Here is a 24,528-nt window from a genome sequence, read left to right as displayed (position 1 = left end):
TACATCTAACTTGGTCCTCTAGACCACGTAACATACTCCTCGTAGTCGAACTCAAATTAAACATGACCACTAGGGTCGGAACAAGAACCATCTTACTAGTCATTACCGAAACAATGGTAATGACAGACCAGAATAAAATGGAATCAATCACTAGCTTCTTGGTAACCTTGTGACTTTCCCTGATCCAAGTGCGAGTCCTGTGCTTCCGGTAGTATATGCATCTACTACCTTTCACACCTACTCATACTCGTCCCAAGTATTGTCCCGTAGTCGACCAAGTCACCATACAAGAAAATCACAAAACAATTTAACACATACGAATGTGTCCAAGTAATCATAAACAATTTTCCTAGACTCTACTAGGACTTTTTCATTGCTCAATCTTCAATCATCAACTCTACTTCAACTCAATTGGCGATGAAAATATCAGACGATGAGACAACTTCAAGAATTTCACCAATCGTTCCACCATCCTGCCAATCGAAGGTGTACTTTAGACGTACCGTACTCCTCTAAACGTACTTTTATTTCATAAGACATACTCTAAAGGCAAGATACCACTCTTACGATATCTTCTGATAGGTGTCATCCACTATCATAAGCCTTCTTCATTTCCTCCATTTACTCAATTTCTCTACGAGTCTTCACCATGACCACTTGTACATCCAAGCAGACATTCGGTGTACCAAGCGAGAATTTTAAGATAAGAAAGCTTTAATTACGATAAACGTATAAATCTCCTTATCACCCCGAAACGTTTACATGCTAGTTCTAATATCGTAGCCATACGCTTAGAATCCTAAACACATAAGGTTTCCAGATCTGGTCGGCAACAGACCATAGGTCCGAACAAATAATAGCATCAATATATCTATCAAACAAAACAATTAGCACATAAAAGCTTTTTAGGCATCATTCCTAAAATAAACTAGTGCTTGTGTCAATTTAGGTGTACTACCTAACATATTTTAGACACACTCCTCACAATCATTACTTAGCATTCTAAGTTTAAGTCTAGAAATTTCCTACAAATTTCTAGTTCGCTTAAACTAATGCTCTGATACCAACTGTGACATCCCCATTTTCACGGCCAGAAAAGACCGATTTGTTTATGCTTTGTTTTATAAATCAGAGTGATCGTTTAAAGAAAACGGTTGCGGAATTTGTTCCCAAAATAAAATATGATAACCATTTATCAAAACGTTTCTCAAAGAGAATGTGTTTTCATTAAATAATAAAACCTCGGGATGTCATGTTCCGATACAGACCAAAAGCATAAACAATAATAAATAGACCTTACAACAGTTATTCATAACTACTGGCCTATAATCCAAAATCTCTCGTCAAGTCCACCAACTTATACTCTTGTGCCATTACCTGTAATGCAAAGAAAACTGAGTGGGTCAGGCTTGGGAGCCTGGTGAGCATATAGGGTTTTCAACCCACAATAATACAATTATTATATTCAACCATCAAACAATCAACTCAATTACTCATCCCTATTATGTTTCTTAGGATTTTACCCTAGGAATTCAACTACTCGTCATTCCTTCATTCCTAAGGATTGACCTAAGGAATTTACACAAACTTCCATTGCTACATAAGGCGCATCTGCCAACATTATCCTTTAAGCACATCTGCTATTATTATGACAATCTCTATTTGGCGCATCTGCCAAGATTATCCTATAAGCGCATCTGCTATTGTTATGAAAATCTATATTTGGCGCATCTGCCAAGATTATCCTATAAGCGCATCTGCTATTGTTATGACAATCTCTATTTGGCGCATCTGCCAAGATCACGACATTCACTACTTGGTGCATCTACCAATATTATTCCCAAGCGCATCTACTAGCATTAAGGCATGCTCTTTTAGTTTCATCTACCAATATTATAAACACATATAAATTATATTTCTAAAACAATATATCCCATCCCGTCGATCCCCACATACTAACCCTATACTATGATCTTACGAGATCTAGCCTAAGGAATCGGTATGAACAACAAACTGACGAAGCTGCTTCGGAAATTCCCTAGCAGCAAACGAGGATCAATAAAGACATCAAATGAGGGGAATAGAATGAGTTCACCACGAACCTTCGTTCGCAAAACCAAGAACCACAAGACATTTTAAGTCAGGGGTAGTTATCTAGATAACAATGCCTAGGCATGGTCTGACTATCATGAGGCATTATACCCCCAGACTTTACCTATCCCAACATCGAACTTTGCCTAGCAGTGGCCTGAATACATGAGGTATTTAACCCCCAGACGCACCCTATCCAGCAATATAACACCAAACATACCTAGCAGTGGTCTATAACCGACACACTTTATTAGGCAGTCTACGAAGTTCCCTTAATTACTTCGTGAAAGAAAACGCTGACATATGAAGCTCGGTCGATCACTTCATAAAAGAAACGCTGACTCCAAAGCTCTCTCAAAATAAAAGTATTGGGAAATACTACTAGAGTACTCCCGTACGCTCCCGTAACCGACACACAAAATTGTCAAAAAGACTTTGTACATGATAATACTTCTGGCACATTATAGTACTTTGGTACGCGAAAGAATCGTACCCGAGAACATAATAGTACCCTGGCACAAGCAGCACCCAAGACACAGAGCTTTGAAAAAGACTTCGTACATAAAATGTACTTCTGTACGTAGGACGTACTCCACCGATCATCAATCTCGCAACGCACGTACTCTTAATAAGAGACTACCCATTGTCCAAACTTAATTGAACTAAACATCCCATTTAGGTCTTAACCCATCACTAGGCAAACCTACAATACTTATAATCAATTCCCGATACTATCTCCGTTTAGGAAAAAGATTAACTAGTGTATACTTAACATAAGGTTTTAAGTAATAATATCATATATATACATCTTAACACATATTGAACCATATCTGATTCGTACGTTGTATATCATCAAATATATCTAACACGTATTTCAGAAAATAACAAATACTTCACATACATATGTATATTTCATACTTTAATCAATTCTTGTATTAAAATCACGTTCCTAAAAGGGACTATACACATGATACCTTATCGAATGAACACGTAATTCAAAAATAAATAATCCGTACTCTCGGATCTAAAACTAACCTCTTGATCTGATCCCTACTCTCGGATCTAAAACTAATCTCTTGATCTGATCCATACTCTCGGATCTAAAACTAACCTTTTGATCTAATCCATACATCCAGATCTAAAACAAGTTTATCTCTTTATTCTTTTATCTCATGGTCCAACCCATATTTTATCACCTACCAACAACCTCATCTACTCATGTTCTACCCAACATATCTTTAGATACAAAATACGTATATAGTTTAACTCATTAAAACTTATATAATTCACCCGTTCCACAATCATCTCAAATAAACAACAAAATATTATATACGTAGCACGTATTTCATAGCAAATACTTAATATTTATGTGTTAGAAGAAAGTGACCACACACTCACTTGATTAGAAGATGATCGTACAGCACTACGGCTTGCAGAAGTAGTAATCCTCAGCAGATCTGGAAGATCTCTTCAAAAATCGAACTTCTCGCGGGCAGAGCTTCGGCTCGGGAACCGCACTTCTCGGGATCTTCGGGATCTCGGGACTCGCCTCGGGGCTCGAGCATGATACCGGGGCTTCGGGGTATTTCTGGCACGCAAAACGATGCAAAAACACAAGAAAAAGGGAAGAAATGAGCAAATGAATCGGCTGCACTCGACTCCCTTTTATAGGGTCTGGAAGGCCGATTTACGCGGGGCGTAAGTTTCAGTACGCAGGGCGTAACGACGATAAGGTCGCTGACTCCCCCCATGGATAATATCAGCCAATTTTTATTTAAATTAAATATCGAATTTATTAAATAAACTTCAAAAATTCATATCTTCCTCATACGAACTCCGTTTTCGACGTTCTTTATATCCACGCGTAGGTGAGACTACGATCTACAACTTTCGTTTAGACTCTGTTGGCTAATTTTGACTTTATTTTTATTATTTATTTTTAGTAGGCCGGGACAGGAAAACTCCGTTATAAAATCATAACTTCTTCATCCGACGTCCGTTTTCGCCTATCTTTTTATCGTTTTACTACAATTAATGAGATCTTCAATTCTCATTTAGATTGTTTCGGCTAGAAACCGCTCGGTCTCAAATCGAGCATTCGGGCTGCATACTGCTAAGTCTAAACTTCGAAAAATCATAACTTCCTCATACGAAGTCAGATTTGGGCGTTCTTTTTATGCACGCTCATGGTTTAACGTATTCTACAACTTTCATTTAGATTGCTAAGGCTAAATATTTCTCTAACGTAAATTCACTTTTTACGTCGCGCTGTGTCGTGCCGGTTCTGTCGCGAAACTTCGACAGGTCATAACTTCTTCGTTATAACTCGGATTTCGGCGTTCTTTATATGTACGGAAACCTTGTAACATATACTATAACTTAGTTAAGATTATTCATTCTAAATAATCTTTCATCAAAAATTCATTTTTGACGCCTATCGTTTCTAAATTGACTAGCCCTGATCTACGGGCGTTACAATTTTGTAACCTTTGCCAACTTTTATGAGTTTTGTGATTCTTAAATGTGACTTTTCATATAACTTGAGGACAAGTTACAAAAACACACTTTGGAATCAACTCTTAGATTAAAATGGATTGAAATCAACTATTTCACACAACTTTTCTATTAATCTAAGAACAAGACAAATCATCAATCTTCAAGAAATTAGCATGAACATACAAACTAATACAAATCTTGAAATTATGACAATTATCTTAGAAATTGGATTAGCATGAACATTACCACAACAAAAACAAGTTTATAAGTCCAAAAACATCTTAGGGTAATGTTCCTAGTCCAATTCCAGCCAAAACAATCGAATATATGCTGTCAGGGGGTCCAACTTGTCGAGTGCACGAACCAACTCGGCGGGTTGGATGCATTTTGCCTTGGACTCGGCGAGTCTGCTGTGCAGACAACATCAAAACTCGATTTTTTCAGCTACTTTTGCAAGTATAACAAGAAAACAAGCCTAGGCTCTGATACCACTGTTGGGTTTTGAGCATTCTAACACTCCTAAGTGTACATGCAACCCTAAATACCTTGGATCTATGTTTTCTCTATTATACATGCAATTATGAACATCCAAGGTATTATCCTAATCTAGCATACAAAATAATGAATATAACAAGATAGAATACATACCTCTTTGATGTAGTATGTCTTCATGAAGCTTGAGTGCCTAGTGCCTCAAGTGTGACACCTTAAATGGTTCACACAACACCAAATACACTTGGAATAACTTGAGAGAAACTTGAACACTCCTAAAATTGCCTAGCCCTTTCTTATTATTCATAGTGGCCGATTTTTCCCAAAGAATATGATCTTATATAGTTGTTACAATTAATGTAAACCCTAATTGTCATGGCCTTCCATTTCCTTGGATCCATGGGTTCAAATACACCATGGAGCATCCATGGACCATCCTATGGTTTTTAGCCCAACTTGATTATCCATGGAGCATTAGCCCACTATACAAGTATGGATGATTTACACAATCAACCCATATATTTAATTAGTCTTCTTTTGATCACTTAATTAATTCTAGATTAATTCTTGATCAATACTAATTAACTAATCTTATTAATATATTAGAACTTATAATATATTAATCAACCTTAAGTGTTATTTCTCTCATTATAGTCTATCCAAGTGCATGATGCCATGCAACCCAAATGGACCATGCCGGATCGGGTCAAGTCTTACCAATTATAGTTATGGACTTAGACATTAATCCAACATGTTATTGCTACATAACAATCAAAGGTAATTCTCTAAACCCTAATTTCAGTTTAGAATATGTTAGATCTAAGATTGTAAGTCTTGGATACATTGCATGTACAATAGAGAAATCTAATCCAAGCATTAGGGTTTGCATGAGCACATAGGATGTTCTTATAGCTAAAACCCATCAACACCAACATCTAGAAAATTCATCAAAGAAACAACTTGGGTGATTTATTCACTAAAACACTTCCTACATCCAAATGTGTAAAGATAGTGTGAAATATTAGTATGCAACACTTCAAGGAAATCAAGTGATGTGTCTATAGGGGGAGTTGGAAGCATATTACTTTTTCCTTAGCTAAGTTTTTTCCATAAGGTTTTCTTAGCAAAGTTTTTAACGAAATAATTATTTCCAATGTCTATTATTAATCATGTACCCTTTTTCATTAATAAGAGTTTTTTCCCATGAGATTTTACCTATAAAAGTTTTAACGACACATGATACAATCGTCATTCAAGGGGGAGTGTTATGAAATATTATTTAGTGAACGACCATTAGATTCCACATATTTTCTCATCTATATTCATCATTAGTGAACATTATAACAAACATTATTATGAATTTTACGAGTATAGCTGTCATAACATAATTTACTTTCATCATCTTTTATAAATATAAGACTGAACGGTATGGTGCTGATGAGACCACAATTCCACCTCATTAATGTTGACATTTTTGTCATTTTTGCTAGAAGCTAAAGTGTGGTGTTGGAAGACAAATATTGGCAAAAGATGGTAGAATGAGGAGAGTGAGAGAATGAATTTGAACGGCAAAAGAAGATAGAGAAATCAACAATAGTATGGCGCTAACATATTGCCGCCGACAAAAAAAGAATAAAATGTCGGTGTTTGTCGCAGACACTAGATGCCACGTCGGAATGATGACGACAAAAACGTCATGACATTGTTTAGCCTAAATAGTGAGTAATATGTATCGTAAATGTTTGTTTTTTTTATCACAAAGAATGAAATAAACTTCATGTCATCTCCAACTTTATTTTTTAATTTAGCTTTATATTTTATAATAGCATTTGCTTAGTTCATTGAAAGCATATATTCAGTGTTAGTTGGAATTTATTGCTTGTTTTGCTCTTACTTGCTAAAGTATTCCAAATTTTATAATATTCAGCCGTTCTAAATAAATCATTTAAAAAGCCGATTTGGGTAACAACTCACCAAGCTTGCTCAGGTTGTTTTTGTTAGTAATAGTATCCCAATAACCAAAGATACATTAACAACTTACATATAATTTAAAGAACCTTTAACAGATTTGTCTAGTTTAGCTAATTTTAATGTCATAAAATCCCGAGTTTATATTTATAATTTTTTTTTAAAGTAAAAATGCTACTTTTTAATAAATTAACCATAATCACTTTTTTTTTTTTTTATTTTTTTATTTTATGGTCAAAAGTTTGTTTGGTAAGATAAAGTGGCTCGATTTTTTTTTTAATAATGTTATCACTTGTTTTTTCTCGTCAACTAAGAAAGAGGAGGTCAAGTCAACAAAACCCACGAGGCCACGACTACAACCAAACACAACCACGATCGACTGCTGTAGCCGGTGTAGCCGACGTTCGAGTAAACTCACCTGCATTCTTGATTCTTCGTTGACACGGTTTATAAAGGTACACAACCAACTGCTCCCCATTTCACACCCCTTTCGTGGGAAAACTCTTTCTTCTTTGTTTCTCCAGATCTCATATTATCAGCCCTTCATCCAAACAACTGTTTCTATCTAGGTCTGTGATTTTTGCACTTAGTTCGCGTTAATTAGGTATTGATTCTTCTGTTTCTTATTACTAATTTTGACTGATTCGTTACTAATTAGATCCATCGCTGGATTTTAGGGTTTTTATGTCCTTTTTTATATACGGTCTTATATATGCGATGAGTTGCGTTGTTGAATTCGTACCGTTTTTCAGATGAACTATGCTTATTTCTGGTATATTGTTGTTTCTAGAAATTGTAGTTATAAACTTTGTCTAATTACTTTTTATTTATTTTATCCAGAAGTAGCGGAAACTAAGCATCGATGATTATGGAACCGCGGCATGATGAGTTCTCTGATTACATCAATAGTTTCTCTTTGGATGATGAGAGTATCCTGCCTATCTTTGGTCAGTCGCCAGGCCTTGCTAATGGATACCGATTCAGAGAAGAACCTTTAGATCTCAGCTTTTTAGAAGCTCCTAACAGGGAACCAAATTCTGGCCCCTATACTTCAGATTCCTCTTCACGCATGTCCACACAAGTAGACTCCCCCGATGACTTTTCAGATTGTGTTGTTAGGTACATAAACCAGATTCTCGTGGAAGAGGATATGGAGGCTAAACAGAGCATGTTTCATGACCCGTTAGCTCTACAAGCAACAGAGGAATCATTCTATGAAGCCCTTGTTGAGAAATACCCTCCTTCAAACGTTGAAATCCCCGAAGAGAACTTATTCAGTAGCGCAAGTGACTACAGTACAAACAGTAGCAACTCCAATGATTCTCAATGGCCTGGTGGTGATTCTCTTGAAGCCAAATCATCATCATTTCCACAAACACATTCTCTTGAATACCCTTTGTTGTCTTCGTTTGGCTCTACCACTAGCGTTACCAATGATGGTTTCAGCACATTGAATTCAATGGTAAACACACACATCATTGAAAACATATTCACTGATAACGAATCTATCTTACAGTTCAATAGAGGGATGGAGGAAGCTAGCAAATTCCTCCCTCCTAGTAAACCCATACTCATCGATTTAGACAAATACAACTTACCTTCAAATCCAAGACAATCTCCTACAAAAGTGGTTGTCAAGGAAGAGAATGTCGAGACAAAAGGTAACTCATTCAGTGGATTCAGGGGAAGGAAAAAGTATCATCGTGAGGATACCAGTTATGAGGAAGAAAGGAGTAGCAAACAGTCTGCTGTTTTTGAGGAAGAAGTCGAGCTATGTGATATGTTTGATAGAATCGTTTCTTGTACATATAATGAATGTTCTTCCACATCCGTCTCTGAAGAACCACCTAAGCCTGTAGTAAACAAAAAATTACAGCAAAATGGACATGCTCATAGATACACCAGTGGTTGGATTGATCGTTCTTGGGGAGGAAGCTCAGGTGAACCCACAGATGTTAGAACTCTATTGGTAAACTGTGCACAATCAGTTGCTACTGATGATTATATAACTGCAAACGAACAGCTAAACCAAATAAGACAACACGCTTCCCCTTCTGGTGATGCCCCACAAAGGTTAGCTCATATCTTTGCTAATGGTCTTGAAGCACGCTTAGCTGGCATCGGTTCTCATCTTTACATGTCTAAAAGCACCATAAAGATCTCAGCTTCTGAAAAGCTGAAAGCTTATCAGTCTTATATCTCATCTTGTCCTTTCAAGAAGATTGCCATTTTCTTTGCTGGAAAAATGATATACGATGCAGCTTCAACACATTCCACTCTTCATATTGTAGATTTTGGTATTGCATATGGATGTCAGTGGCCTATTCTCATCAAACATCTTTCAGAAAGGCCCGGGGGCCCACCTAAGCTGAGATTCACCGGAATAGACCTCCCAGACCCTGGTTTTAGACCCTCTGAAAGGGTGGAGGAAACAGGGCGTCGTTTAGCTAACTATTGTGCAAGATTCAATGTCCCATTTGAGTATAACGCAATAGCAATTCAAAACTGGGAGTTGATCAAGATTGAAGATCTGAAGCTACAAAGAAACGAGTGTCTTGCAGTGAACAATCTGATTTCTTTCAAGAACTTACATGATGATTCGGTTATGGAGAGCAATCCACGAGATGGTGTTCTGAAGTTGATTAGGGACATGAAGCCTGATATGTTTGTTCAAACTGTAGTGAATGGATCTTACAGCTCTCCATTTTTTGTAACCCGTTTCAAGGAGGCTCTTTTTCATTTCTCTTCAATGTTCGATATGTTTGATGCTACTTTAGATCGTGACGATGAGGAAAGGTTGAATTTTGAGAGGGAGTTTTGTGGGCGTGAAGCTCTAAATGTGATTGCATGTGAAGGTGGTGAGAGGGTGGAAAGGCCTGAGACTTATAAACAGTGGCAAGCTAGGAATTTAAGAGCTGGGTTCAAGATCAAACCTTTGGAGAGGGCTTTTGTTTCTAAACTGAGGGGGAAGGTGAAAGCAGGGTATCATAAGGATTTTGTGTTTGATGATGATGGGAAATGGGTGTTACAAGGATGGAAAGGTAGGATTCTACGTGCTACTTCTTGTTGGGTCCCAGCTTAGGTTAGGTTAGGAGGAGTCTTCTGTTGTGTTGCTGATTCTGAATGAAAAGGGGGAATTCCTTTGGGCTTTGGGTGCGTCTTTAATGGAGCTCTCCTGTGTGGATGTTTTGAAACTTGACAGAAGGTATGTAATGTGTGGTGGGTTTCTTTTACTCTCTAAAATCATAATTCACGTAACTCTTTTCATAAGTCATGTGGCACTTTTAAAAGAATATATATATATATATATATATATATATATATATATATATATATATATATATATATATATATATATATATATATATATATATATATATATTTTTGGAAGTCATGATTTAAAAAATTTGTGAAATGTGTAGTTGTTTGGGGGATTGAGTTGGTGGGTGTTTAATGTTGTCAGATGATATTTGCTGTGGTGGCTGCTTCTCCTGGAAGTCTGTTTGTGGGTTATAAGAAGAAGAAGAAGAAGAATGACATACAATACCTTATAAGGAACAGTTTTGCGAGCTACATGTAAATTATGCATCGTATCTATCTTGTCATTAACTAGTTTTTACTTAAAACATGGATTGATCATATATATCATGGTCTGTTATATACAATATCCCAGTTGGAACAGAAGTCTTCGTTTTGTGTTTAAGTTGCTTTAAATATTCTAGTGAGATTGTGTGGAATTCTGCAACCTCCACTACCAGGCTTACATAGTGGGGGGATATTTTTAAAGGAGGTTGAATCCATAAAGCAAAGTTTTAATGAAAGGAATCGGATTTGTTAGGAACTTTAGAGGGAATAGGGTTGGTTTGACGATTGAAATTGTTGTGGTGGATCTTGTAAGGTTCACTGTGTTTAATTGATAATTCTGATTTTATGGTTGAGTTACATGAATTTCAGTACGTTACAGTCTACAAGAGGCACTTTAGGTTTTTGTTATAAAAACGAAAGTAGCGTAATGGATGAATGCGAGGACTGTTCAGATTCTTAGGGTTGCAAAAAATGGTGTATTGTTAGTCTGAAAATTGAATAAGGCTACGAAAATGGTGGTTTTAGAAGTTAGAAGCAATTTTTGGTAGTGTTGCAGTTTTTCTTGACGCCATGGAGGGAATCCTTTCATCGATCCACTCTATCCACTGTTATATCAGCTTTTATTTTTTTTTCGATTCCAGTCTTTTTCAATCCAAAAAAACTTATATTTCTCAATCCATTCAATTTTTAATTTAAAAATAAACACAAACTAATAAAACTCATACAAATTTAATTCACAATATATTAATGAAAACTATAAAATTAAGAGTAAATTACACGAATGGTCCCTATGGTTTGGGATAATTTGCGCGTTTGGTCCCTAACTTATTTTTTTAACTCGGAAGGTCCTTACTATTTGTTTTTGTTACACACTTGGTCTCTACTGTTTGTTTTTGTTACGCGTTTGGTCTCTGTCTTAACTAAAAACATTATTATTTAAATAGGGAAAAATTGTGGGTTATGTAAGGTAAGGTGAGGGGGTGAGGTTAGAGGTGTGTTTATTTAAATAAATTAAAAAATTAATGGCAAAAATAGTCTTTTTAAGTAAGACAGGGACCAAACACTTAACAAAAGCAAACAGTAGAGACCTTCCGAGTTAAAAAAATAAGTTGGGGACCAAACGCGCAAATTACCCTAAACCATAGGGACCATTCATGTAATTTACTCTAAAATTAATTCACAAACTAATTAAAAACATATTGTTACAGGTAGTTTTAAAGAATGAGGTACTTCTAATTAATGCTTTAGAAGGAATAGGGAGAGAATCTAGAGATAAATAGGGAGCGGCTTGGAGAACTGCATTTCACCCAACTAGCCTTGATCCAATGGTGTGGGACTCACATCTTGGAGGTATTGGCGGTACCTCTTTACCAAAATACTAGGGGTGTTCGTTTGGATGGATCGGTTTGATCCGATCCAATCAAGTGAATCCAAATTGATTTCGGTTTTCAAACCAAGACCCGAATAGTAGGGATGTCAAAAAGTCCCGTGGGACCACGGGAATGGGAGCCCCGTCCCTTTTGGGGGAATTTTTAAAAAAGATCGGGGGCGGGGGCAAGGTTAACCTCTGTTTTAATTTCTAGGACGGGGGCGGGAGTAGGCAATCCCGTCCCGAAACCTCCATGGGGACCCCGTTAATAAATTACATATATATTTACATATACTAATTATATAAATTAAATAAGTAAAACCATGATTTTAAGCTTCCAAAATTCATCAAAAAACATGTTTTTAAATTGTTAGTATAATGTTTTTAAGATGCCATAACTTTTTTATTTTTAATATGTAAAATTCTGCTATAAATAATTATTTGTTACCTTAAAAATAGCTTCTTTTAGTTTAAATAATAACTTCTTTTAGCCCAAAAAAAGTCAGCCTAAAATCAATCGGGGGCGGGGGCGGGGGTAGAAAGGCTGAACATTTCGGGGGCGGGGGCGGGGGATGCACTCCCCGTCCCGTTTGCCCCCGTTGGCATTCCTACCGAATAGTACAAACTAAATTCAAATCCGATCCGATCCAATTACAATTTTGTTGGATCAGTTTTTATAATTTGGTTTTTAAAAACCGAAACATTTTAAAACGATATATAATTATAATATTACCGAATTTTACACAAGAAATGAAAACAATTATGTAGTTGTGATTTGAAATTTATAAACAACTACTAAGCAAATATATTATAGTTAAATATTTTATAGATATAAAACTTTTGAGAGATAATACATATTGATGTTTTTTTTATCGGGTGAAATGTATTGAACCTATTTGAAAAAAATAAATTACAAAATTAATAGATAACCTATAGATATATTATAAATAAATAAATAATAAATGTTTATTCGGTTTTTTTAGACTATTCGGTTCTTATTTTATAAACCAAAACCAATCCGAAATCCAAAATAATAATTCGTTTTTGTTGAAAACCAATCCAAAGATCCGAATATCTGAATCATATAGTCCAATCCAAATTGTTTAATTGGACAATTCGATTTTATCCAAATAGTGAACAGCCTTACAAAATACAACGATTACGTTATCCCTTAGAATGTTTGTCATATTTTATTATTATTATTATTATTATTATTATTATTATTATTATTATTTTGTATTTCACGATAATCATTTTTTTGAAATAAAAAATCAGTAGCAATAACCGTGTAAAATATGGTCAATTTCTTAAACATGTTACTGATTTTTGTTATTTTTTGTGACTTTTTGAAATCACAATAACTAATAGACATATAGACATGAGTTCAAAAAAAAAATGAGATAGGAAAAGAAAGTGAGTTTTTGACACATTGGGGTGAGTGTCGGTTACCTAAAACGGGCTGATGAAAATAATGACAATTGTGGTGAAACCAACTAATTTTCTTCTTTATTATTTATGTTGTATGTTGTATTATTTGAGATTTAAGAAACGAAACCAACGTGCTTAATCTTTATGCCTATTCAATTAATCTATCTTTAAATTCCAATCCCAATATGTTTATGTATCATTCAAACAAAAATAAGCATAATCTCTGTATCTCCTTATTATGATAAAAAAAAAAAAATAGGTTTATTATTTTTTTGCAATGTATTCTAATTAATGTCATGTCACTTTTCAATCTATTGATTTTCTATTTTAAATTTTAAATTTTCACTCTAATTACATTAAATTAATAACATTAAAAGAAAATTAAAATAAAGTTAATATAAATTATACGTTGATATAATTTCACGTATTTATTTAAATCAATGATTATAATTTTATATTATTAAATCATATCTCTTAATTAATAATTTATTTAAAATATCTGATTAAGAAATTTGAGTTTTTAATATGAAAGTTTAATTTATTTTGTAACTGTGGTTTCTACAGGTTATAAACTAGTGATAACGAGAAAGAAACCATAGATATCGGTTTTGTTTTACACAACTTCCACTCATTAATTCCATTGCTTTACTTATTCTCCTTAATAAATGAATGTTTTTTTGCCACATGTCAATCTCTTATGAGTTTTGACACTTGTCATTTTATGGTATTTTTGAAATAAATATTATCTACTTGTCAATTTTTGGTTTGTTTCAATTTTTAAAATTAAAATCATATACTTATATATGTGAAGTATTAAATATCATATATATGATATGAAATTGCCATAAATACGTTTCTTTTTTTCTTATTTCAAAGTTTTACATTAAAACATATTAAAAAAAAATTTTGTTTACACTTTAATATTTAATATATTTTTTTAAATCAACCCGTGTAATACACGGGCTCACGCCTAGTGAATCATATACACAAATTTTCTTATATATATTTTATATATGATACAATGGAATCCACAAAAGGAAATGGATGAACACAATAGTTATATAAACAAGAAAACGGAAAAGCATGTCGCCTTTATTAATCTCAACTTGGAAAAAGTAAGTCAGGTTTAATTTATTTGTTTTTGTTATTTCACGATTGAATTTGTAAAGACGATTGTTGATTGGACTTAAAACACATACAAGATAAAGATCAAGTACTTTGAGTAGTTGAAGTGAAGCTGGGTGGCTGGAAGTGTCGAGAAGGATAATTGAAGGACTAAAACATAATAAGTTGAAATTAATATTTGTTCACTATATTAACTATCAAGTAAACACACACAAACATATCATTCAGAATTTTCAATTAATTATTCTCTCAAACTTTGGTACAAGATTTACACTCGGACCAAATTCATCCATGAAAGTTCCTATAGCCATAGTACATGATTTACTTTTGCGTACACTCAACCCTAAGTACTAGAGGAGTATGTGGATCATCCATGCTAAAATTCATCCTTTACAATCCTCTATATCAAGTTAGCTAATCGTTTAATTTATGTAATTGGTTAGTGTGACAAAATATGAAGTGTTTTGTGATCAAGGATTGAAATAAATTGCTAGAAAGTTGTCAAAGGAATCCTCAAGCTTAGCTAATCGCCTTGCCTAGCTTTTTTGTGTCTCTGAAAAGCTACATATTTGGTCAACGAAACACATGTTGCTTGTTGTTTTAGCTGTTTTTGTGTGAGAATATGAAATATTCTGGAAAGTCCAATTGGAATGATCAATGAGAATTGAAATAATCAAGGATTCTAATCATTATTAGCACAAAACTGATTGAAAAATAATAAACCATGTTTTTTCATTTTATTTTAGTATAATAGCATTATATATATTCCAGTTTCGATTATTTTTTGCAAACTACGTTAAAACTCCTAATTTCAACCCATTTATCTTGACATGAGTTGATTTGAGTTGGTATTCTTACACCGAATCAAACAAATAGCAATTGAATAGATTTTAAACACATAGGTCAAAGGATCAAAGTCAGTATAATTAAATGTTTATAATATGATTAATATACTAAAAGACCTTATAGAATAGATCATTATTTATAAATTTTGTTCACATTTATTTATTAAATTGCTTATAAAAGTTAAAAATGATAATAAAAAGTATGTAAGCCAAATTCGGCGTTTGGTCTGAAGTATCTAAAGGGATTTCACTGGATTTAATTTTAAAATGCTATAAAATCCAATGTTTGGTTTAAAAATTAGTTAGATTTATAAAATCCATGATCATTAGATAACAATAATAGGGTCATTAATTGTTAAAAAAGATTTTATCCCAGTCATTTTGTCTTATAAACATCACATCAATTTTTAATTTTTTTCTATCTATTTTTTCTTCTATCATTCCCAACCACATACATGATACGCATCTTTCTTGACCATCTGCCAATTCCGATTGAAAAAATATTAAAACAATAAACAAATTACAAAATAAATAATTTATAAAAAATAAATAAAAACTAAAATATAAAAAACATTTCATTAGAAAAACATACAAATACAAATGAAAAACACACAAATACAAATGAAAATTAAAATCATAAATACTAGAATTAAAATCTTAGATACGAAAATAAAAATCCTAAATAAGATAATTAAAACCTAGAAATACTTTTAAGCCTTCCATCCATAAAATCCTTAGTAATGATAAATGTTTTGGCTAACACTACTTGATATGTTTTGATACATGACCGATGTTTCAACTTTTGCGTAAAATTTCTTATCGGTTGAGTTGTTCTCTCTTGTGACGGGGCTCGGGTTTGAGATGGGGGTTGGGCTTTGTCTTCCTTGTGATTTTGGTTTTCAGATGGGGGTTTGATTTTGTCGTTAGATTCTTCATTTGTAGGCTCTCGAAAATGTGAAGTGTTAGGAATATACATTTCATTTGGCAATAAACTGAAACATTGGTTGTAGTCTTGAAATGATGAAATCCTTGAAATTGGTTATAGGGTTTGTTGGGATTGGAATTGTTCGAGTTGATGGTGTTGTGATTGAAACTGATTTTCATAAATTGGCATTGGCATTTCAGTTTGAAATCATATTTGGCATTGGCATTTGGGTATCGGTTTCGTGCTGAGGATTGCTTCTTTGAGCAACACCGTTTTTTTTTGGATTTTCCACGACTCAAATCCATTGGAATTGATTTTAAAACTTGAAAGTATAAAATTAAAATGAAAGAGTGTAGAAAGGAAAGAAGAAAGGGTGTGATTTTTTGAGGTGTGATAGTTTGTTTAATTGTTTATATAGGTGCAAAAGAATTATTATTATTATTATTTTGAAATTTAGTCGTTACCCAACAGCTTCAACAACTTGGTGAACCTACCCACATGCAGTTGCTTCCGAACCCGCTGGAACAAGTAACAGCGGTACTATAGGGCCTCCGGTGCCAAAATCGAGCCAATAGGCAACGACTTAATGCACCTTTATAGGATAGAGATCAATTTTTTTTTTTTTAAATTTTTTTTTGCCATATGTAATCATGTTTGTGTTCTCCCTCGATCCTTACTACAATTTCCAATTTGTCAGCTTTTTATTTTCCAATGGAAATTGAAAACACACAATATGTAACACATTAAGGGTAGTATGTAAAAGCAACACATTTTTCTTTTATCATCGATCATTCAAACATGATAGGAAAAGTTTAAGAACAAGTAGCAATTTAGGCATCGACAATATGTTGTTACCATAGGATATCAAATTGATTTGATATTTCATCTCAAAGTTCACTCAAATGAGTTGTTAGAATGTGACATGTGGTTGACATCTATGTGTATCCAATGACACCTTATCACCTCTTAGGTTTAGATCATGTAGATAATTCAGATCAATTAACTAAACATAATGGTTGACTTGACAAGTATCGATCACTAATCTCTATATATACATCTAACAATAACTCTTTTTATAATTATAAATTGAAGTTAACGGTTTATAAAATAATATTGTTGCTTTTGGGATAATGGTGAGAAATTGATACGCCGATGTGAAGAGCGAAAAATGCTGTTGAAGTAGCAAACAACTAAACATTATTAAATTAGTGATTAACAATTTTTTTAATGAAATTTTTTTATGTATATCCTTATAAACTTTTATAATTACGTTTATATTCTTATAAAACTTTAAATTACATGTATGTAACGCCCCCAATTCTCGAATACCAATTTATGGTTATGAATTCTCATGAATTCAAGATCTACTCGACGAGTTGGTTGCCTGACTCGTCGAGTAGCAACGGGTTTGGGCCACGTGTTTAAGTGACCAACTCGCCGATTCGGAAGAGTGTCTCGACGAGTTGGAGCAGGAGGGTGAAACCCTAATTTTCGGGGTTTGGCACCCTATTTAAGGGATCATTAGCCTCCCTTAGTTCCTTTGCAGCCTCTTGAGAGTCCAGAAACCTTAATTCGTGTGTGTGCTCCATATTAGTGTAAATTTCAAGCTTGGAAAGAAGACCTTGATGCAAGAAGCTTGAAGATCAACAAGTTGGAGGCAAGAATGTTTGTGGGTCTGAAGTCTATCTCAACTAGCTTCATTTGAGGTATCAATTCATGATCTTGGCCTCATTCCTTTCTAGATCTCTTTGGATGAAGTTAGGACTTCTTGGCTTGGTTATGAAGCTATTCTTAGGTATGAGCTTAGATCTGAAGTTGTAACTTCAGATCTGAACTCTCTTTAATTTGTGAGTCCATAAAGCTATTAGCATTGGCAAGCATGAACCCCTCCTTAAGTGTAAGACCCCATTTCAAGCTTGGTTTTGGCATTTTGAGTCATTAGAGCCTTGCATGCACGTAAAGTTTGCAACTTTACGTGATAAGCATGCCTTGGGAACTTGGATCTGTAGTATGGAGTCTTAACATGGCTTAAAAAGCATCTGTATAGATGAAGGACTAAAGGGACTCGACGAGTCGCATGGTAGACTCGGTGAGTCATATGAAGATGGTCATGAACTCAACGGGTTGGATGAACAACTCATCGAGTCTGGTGAAGATTGCCTTGGGCTCGGCGAGTGGCATGGTGACTTTGCGAGTTGGCAAGTTATGCAAGGAACTCGACGAGTAGCTGAGGGTACTCGACGAGTTGAGGTCAACATGGACTGTTGACCTTGACAGTTGACTTTGACCTTAAACCAAGGGTTGACCATTTTGACTTTTGAGAGTAATTGGTAAGCGAATATTTATGAATTGGATCATTGATGTTTATAGGTGTTGGAGTTTAGGGCAGTGTTTTGGGAGCGTGATTTCGTGGTTCAGTCCGACATTGCAAGGTGAGTTATCCTTACTATACTCAAGGGTCTAAGGCACCAAGGCCGACCCTTTGATTTGTTATTTGAGATAGTTACTATTGTGATATATTAGCTCGACATCCTGGTAGATAGGATGGTTATATGCGAGTATGATCGGTTACATCGGTATCCTGGTAGATCAGATGTGGTTATGCTTAGTGACCTATAGTTTGGTCTGACTGTCTGTATGATAGTAGGAGATTACATGTTATATATGCACATGATTGAGCAGTAGTGGAGGGTATCCATCCCGAGGATGATAGGGCCCTAGTATGTTGTCTTGTAGACTGTTATATGATTATCTGATATAGGTGCACATGTTTGACTCATCGTATGTGGGTAATCCAACCCGATGGTTGTGGGCCGAGAGTATTCCATCCCGAGGATGATTGGACTCAGATGGTTGTGGCCCGAGAGTATTCCATCCCGAGGATGATTGGACTCATAGTAGTTTGGCATTCCAACCCGATGGTTGAGGGCCTGTGGTATTCCATTCCGATGGATGATTGGACCCATAGTAGTTGTTGTATGTGTAGGTGTGTAGGCATTCCAACCCGAAGGTTGTGGGCCGAGAGCATTCCATCCCGAGGATGATTGGACTCGTAGTATTTGGCATTCTAACCCGATGGTTGAGGGCCAGGGGTATTCCAACCCGATGGTTGACTGGACCCATAGCATGTTGTTCATTGTTGTATGTGTATGGTTGTGTGTATGAGTATTTTGGGGGTAACTCACTAAGCTTTCGGGCTTACAGTTTCAGTTTATTGTTTTAGGTACATCAGGAGATCATGGCAAGGCAAATGCGTGATCGTACATTTCCTCACTTTTTATGACTTTGTTTATGGGATACTCTGATATGATACATTTTGAAAACAAGTTTTGTAATGGTTAACGGTTTTGGAAATGTTTTGAAAGTTTTAAATTGGCTTGAATTCTATGAGTGTTACAATGTATATCCTTATAAAACCTAAAAACTCACATATATATATATATATATATATATATATATATATATATATATATATATTATTAAGAAAATATTTTACTTGTAACATTACAATATTACTCTTCCCATACATTATTATTCTTGACCTATTTACTTTATGAATCCTTACAAAATATCGACACACATATTGACATTAGTTTTTCTGTGATTTTACATGTAACTGAAGAATCAGAGGAAAAACAATATTGTTTAGAAGAAATGAAATATATTGTTTAACAATCCATTAGGAATATGCAATCACCATGTTTTGAACCAATCAAATGTTTTCTTTTTGTTTTGTTTTTTGGAAAGGAAACTTCCCTAACGAGGGTTTTCAGGTTAGCTTTCGCGCATCGACTAATCCCCCGCTGCAAATATGAGGTTATGCATCATGCCTTGGAGTCACTGAAGACGAACCTCCATGACCACAATGACTGAGTGGTGTCAGAATTTGAATATGGATAAATAGTTATCCATTATATCTTCCACATGTCTTACCAAGTCATCACACCCAAAATTGTTTTCTTTTTATTTTGTTTTGAACAAATCAAATGTTTTCTTCATATCCTAATGTTTAAAACCACTAAACACTATAAACAACAAAAAAAGCATGAAGCTTGTGAGTCAAAACTAAAAGTCTGTTAAAAGAGAAACAAAAAATTGAGTCTCAAAAGAATATAGGGATATTATTATGGATAAAATTACTTCTAAGGTTGAAAACATTTCTAATCGAGAAAACATGAAACTAGACTCCAAAAAACAATTGTCATGTATGACGGTTTTTTCGAAAAAAACTGTTTCTCTGAAAAACTTGTCTAACATCAAAAGATTACTCGTTTACTTGTTAAAATTGTCAAATTGAATAAAATAATAAAATACAACACTGTTTCAAAAAATAAATAAATTTGAAACTTAATTCAAAAACTCAACATATATGTTCTATCTTTGGTATTTTTTTTATATATTTTATTTTATTTATGATTTTAACCCTAGTTCATATAAATCCAAACCCAAATTCAAATATACACATTTTAATAATTCATATAAATCATGATCTTTTTAACACATTCAAAAACCCAAAAAAATCCAACAATTCCCTTAGCTTCTTGACATATAGTAACATATTACAATATTTTGATTCGTTACCATCCATTTTTTTCACCATTACAAAGATTTTTATTATTTGAGAAAATTCTAATCATTAATTATCTTAGTTAATACTTAATACTTCATAATAAAAACATACATTTACATAAATTACCTTTTTATTAAAACAAGATATTGTTATTAAAATGGAATATTCAAAGTTTCAATTTAGTCCTTAAAGATATTAGTGTTTCACTAAGCTGTCCTATAAATTTAAAGATCGGCAGAAGTCCTCCCCCAAGTCCCAATATAGAGCACGCTTTGCAACGCGATCCCCTATATATATTGTAAAGTTGATTCTGAAGACGATATAATACAGGGTTTACAGGACTCGTTGCACTGAATTACGCAAAAGGAAAATAAAAAAGGCAAGGGTCTTTGAATCTTCCCTGTTCTTTCAGCAACTCCCAGATGATTTCTTTTGTTTTATCGAATCGTTTCTTTGTTATTGTTGGTATCAGATTCACACATATGTTTTCCGCAAAATAAAGTCTTCATCTTTGATGATCGAATCTGTTTCAGCGTTAATCTTGTTTAAAACTTCAGTGATTGACATTATTGATGCTGGATTAATACAGGTTTTCAGTGATCTCCTGGACGATTTAGATAAAATCAATAGTCATGGCATTGGTATGATTTTGATTTTTACTTTCATTGATACTTTGGAATTGAATTATTGTGATCATTTAGTGGTGTTCTACTCTTCATATAAAAAGTCTAGTTCAGTTAGATCATGCCCAGTTTGAATTAGGAGTTTATTTATATAATGGACGGATTCCTACATGACTTGGTCTTAAGGACATGCGATGACTGCTCATTGAATGATAAACCATGATCGATTGCAAAATAACCAATTGAGGATATATTCTTTACCAATGAGGGGTGATTAGATAATTTAACAATGTAGTTTGGAACTCATATTGGGTGTGATTAGGTTTAAGCACTCAAGGTGTTTGATAAAATTCCTGAGTGAGCTGTAGTCCTAGTTTTTTTAGTGATCAAGTGATTTTCTACAGTTCTTGAGTTTCTCTTTAGCTGGTTACTACAAAGATCCTTAAAAAAAAACATTTTCATAAAGTTATCGGATTCATTAGTCCAAGATAAAACCACTCACCTTAATTTGTTTTCTTGCCAGGAGGATGAAGTTTATGATGACCATTCTTCAGAGTTTGAACAAAATTATCGCTGTTATCCTGTTTCTTTCATTGAAAAGGTTTTTATTGGTTAATTTATATAACCACATCATGATACCACTATTGCTTGATGTTTGGCTCTTTCTAAATCTTTTCTTCTTGTATCTTATGCAGTCTCATTTGGAGAAAGGTGATAAAAGTAAGTTTCTTTTTTTCAATTTCCATTCCATCACTCCTTTCATTTGGTTTTATAAAACTAACAAGCTTTTTTTTTCTTCCCCTTTTATATAAACTCCCAGTTATAATGCCTCCATCTGCTCTTGATCGACTTGGTTAGTGAGTTTTTTTCACATTTTTTTGTTTTGTTTATCAATTATCATATAACTTCTAGTTTATTGGCTAACTTTTTATTTTGTCTCAATTCTGCAGCCTATTTGCAGATCGATTATCCAATGCTATTTGAACTCAGCAATCCTTCTGCTAGTAAAGTTTCTCATTGTGGTGTCCTTGAATTTGTTGCAGATGAAGGTTTAATATACATCCCTTATTGGGTATGTAGAGTTGTTCTTTTATATAATAACATGAAAAATACTACATATATATTTATATCCAATTCTTTATTTTGATTTTTTTTAGATGATGGAGAACATGCTTTTACAAGAAGGAGATATTGTGAATGTGAAGAATGCCAGTTTATCAAAGGGAACTTATGTGAAACTTCAGCCTCACACTACAGATTTTCTTGATATATCCAATCCAAAAGCCATGTTAGTGTTTTATGATACTGCATTTAATCTTTTTTTTTTCTTTGTATTTTAACATTTTATCTGGTTTTGAATTTCCAGCTTGGAGACTTCATTAAGAAGCTATTCTTGTTTAACAACTGGTGATACAATCATGGTGGCTTATAACAACAAGAAGTTTTATATTGATATAGTTGAAACAAAACCATCAGCTGCAATAAGTATAATTGAAACAGATTGTGAGGTTGATTTTGCTCCACCTCTTGATTACAAAGAACCTGAAAGACCTCCTGTTAAACCTAAGACACAACCAGAAGGTCTGTTTTCTCTTCTTCTTTTTTACATTTTTCCTTCATTATCTTTTATTAAAAAAGTTGTAAAATGTATCTCCATAAATTGCAGTTGAAGAAGAACCAGATAAGATAATACCCAAGTTTAGCCCGTTTAGTGGTTCAGGAAGACGGTTAGATGGGAAACCGGCTGAGCCACCGGTTCAAACCGTGGCTACAACCAGTGATGCAAATGGCTCGACCCCATCAACCTCTGGTTCAAGAAAACGATCTGGGACACTTGTTTTTGGGTCAAATGTTGACCAAAAGCCAAATGGGAAACCAAAAGTATGATCTTTTTTCAAAAAAGATTTGTTTTTATTTATTTATTAAGGGTATTGGAAGTAATTGGATGAATGGTTGTTTTGAGTTGCAGGTTATGGTGAAAGAAGCTAAACAAGAATCATCTGAGAAGGAAGAACCTAAATTTCAAGCCTTTACAGGCAAGAAATACTCCTTAAAATAATAATAAGTATATGAAGTTTAGTTTTTTTTTTCTTCTTTTTCTAAAATATGTTCATGTTCTTCATTTGATGTGCATTCCTAGTCATCTCCTTTTGAAACCCATGTAGACAGACCAGTGCATTCACAAGAATTTTTGTTTTTAAGTTATATAGACCGACCTTCATTTCTGTATTTATTTCCATAATTTTATTATTTGACTACTTGAGCAAACAACCATCGTTCTTGAAATAGTGTATAGACATCTCTTCTCTTGTTTTAAAAACTTTCAAAATACAATGTGTTCCATAATGTAATTTAGTGTTTTTACTTTATTTTAGAATATATATATAAAAAAAAAACATATTTTGGTTAAATATTGAATCATATACAAGCCCTGGAAGACAGCATATCAATGCTGCATTTTTTTTGTTTTGTTTCGGCATGTTTTTTTAATTTGTTGCTGTTTTAAAAATAATGTAACTCACTCATATGAAATCGGAATTTACTTGATTTTTTTTTCCATGTAATTTAGGTCATAGTTTTGTTAAACATTGAATCCGAAACAAGTACGGAATGATAACATATCAATGCAACGTTTTTTTTTTTTTTTTTTTTTTTTTTTTTTTTTTTTAATTTTAAAATTTTTTTAATATGAAAGTTTTGATTGTCTTTTATTTTTGGAAACCAGCTAAACTATATGTATGTATTATGAATTGCATCATCATTAGTTTCTTTTTATTTATAACCGCTTCTTGTTAGTAAAAAGAACCGAAAAACCGGGACCGTAATAGGAACGGGTGGTTTGGTTCCCGGTTCGTATGATATCACAATATCAATTCCGGTTCGGTTCCGGTCCGGTTTCAAAGCATCCCTAGTTAAAATTATGTAACGTCCAATTTCAAGAAAAAATAACAACTATAAAATTTTGATAAGAACTACCATATTTATCAAAAAAAAAAAGATCAAGATAACAA

The 24,528-nt window shown here is 33.8% G+C and overlaps 2 protein-coding genes across 7 annotated transcripts; both read left to right on the top strand.

Annotated features, from left to right (window-relative positions):
* The first annotated feature begins 7,268 nt into the window (after positions 1-7,268).
* Positions 7,269-10,731, top strand: LOC111907281 (scarecrow-like protein 14). 6 transcript variants are annotated; one of them, XM_023903066.3, is made up of 3 exons: positions 7,269-7,502; positions 7,891-10,252; positions 10,511-10,731. In XM_023903066.3, the coding sequence occupies exon 2, from the start codon at positions 7,910-7,912 to the stop codon at positions 10,127-10,129; it is 2,220 nt and encodes a 739-aa protein (XP_023758834.1). In that variant the 5' UTR covers positions 7,269-7,502; positions 7,891-7,909; the 3' UTR covers positions 10,130-10,252; positions 10,511-10,731. The 6 variants fall into 6 exon arrangements, with proteins under 6 accessions (XP_023758834.1, XP_023758829.1, XP_023758832.1 ...); XM_023903061.3 differs by having other exon boundaries at positions 7,888-10,252; XM_023903064.2 differs by having other exon boundaries at positions 7,489-7,616; positions 7,888-10,252.
* Positions 10,732-21,192: 10,461 nt separating this feature from the next.
* Positions 21,193-23,742, top strand: LOC111907282 (uncharacterized). The gene is made up of 10 exons (XM_023903068.3): positions 21,193-21,273; positions 21,484-21,535; positions 22,041-22,118; positions 22,213-22,237; positions 22,338-22,370; positions 22,468-22,589; positions 22,675-22,805; positions 22,884-23,098; positions 23,184-23,398; positions 23,487-23,742. Exons 2-10 carry the CDS (start codon positions 21,527-21,529, stop codon positions 23,574-23,576), a joined length of 918 nt encoding a protein of 305 aa, XP_023758836.1. The 5' UTR covers positions 21,193-21,273; positions 21,484-21,526; the 3' UTR covers positions 23,577-23,742.
* The last annotated feature ends 786 nt before the right edge of the window (positions 23,743-24,528 follow it).

Source organism: Lactuca sativa, chromosome 5 (assembly GCF_002870075.4).
Source record: "Lactuca sativa cultivar Salinas chromosome 5, Lsat_Salinas_v11, whole genome shotgun sequence".
In the NCBI taxonomy this organism is placed as follows: domain Eukaryota; kingdom Viridiplantae; phylum Streptophyta; class Magnoliopsida; order Asterales; family Asteraceae; genus Lactuca; species Lactuca sativa.
The sequence above is the reverse complement of the archived record's forward strand: the minus strand, read 5'-3'. Positions and strand labels throughout refer to the sequence as shown.

Excerpts from the sequence above, each read along its gene's own strand:
- LOC111907282 (XM_023903068.3), top strand. Across the intron at positions 22,119-22,212 it reads CTGTTTCTTTCATTGAAAAG|TCTCATTTGGAGAAAGGTGA; the intron begins GTTTTTATTGGT and ends TATCTTATGCAG. Across the intron at positions 22,371-22,467 it reads ATCTGCTCTTGATCGACTTG|CCTATTTGCAGATCGATTAT; the intron begins GTTAGTGAGTTT and ends TCAATTCTGCAG.
- LOC111907281 (XM_023903066.3), top strand. The coding sequence starts at position 7,910 with ATGATTATGGAACCGCGGCATGATGAGTTCTCTGATTACATCAATAGT.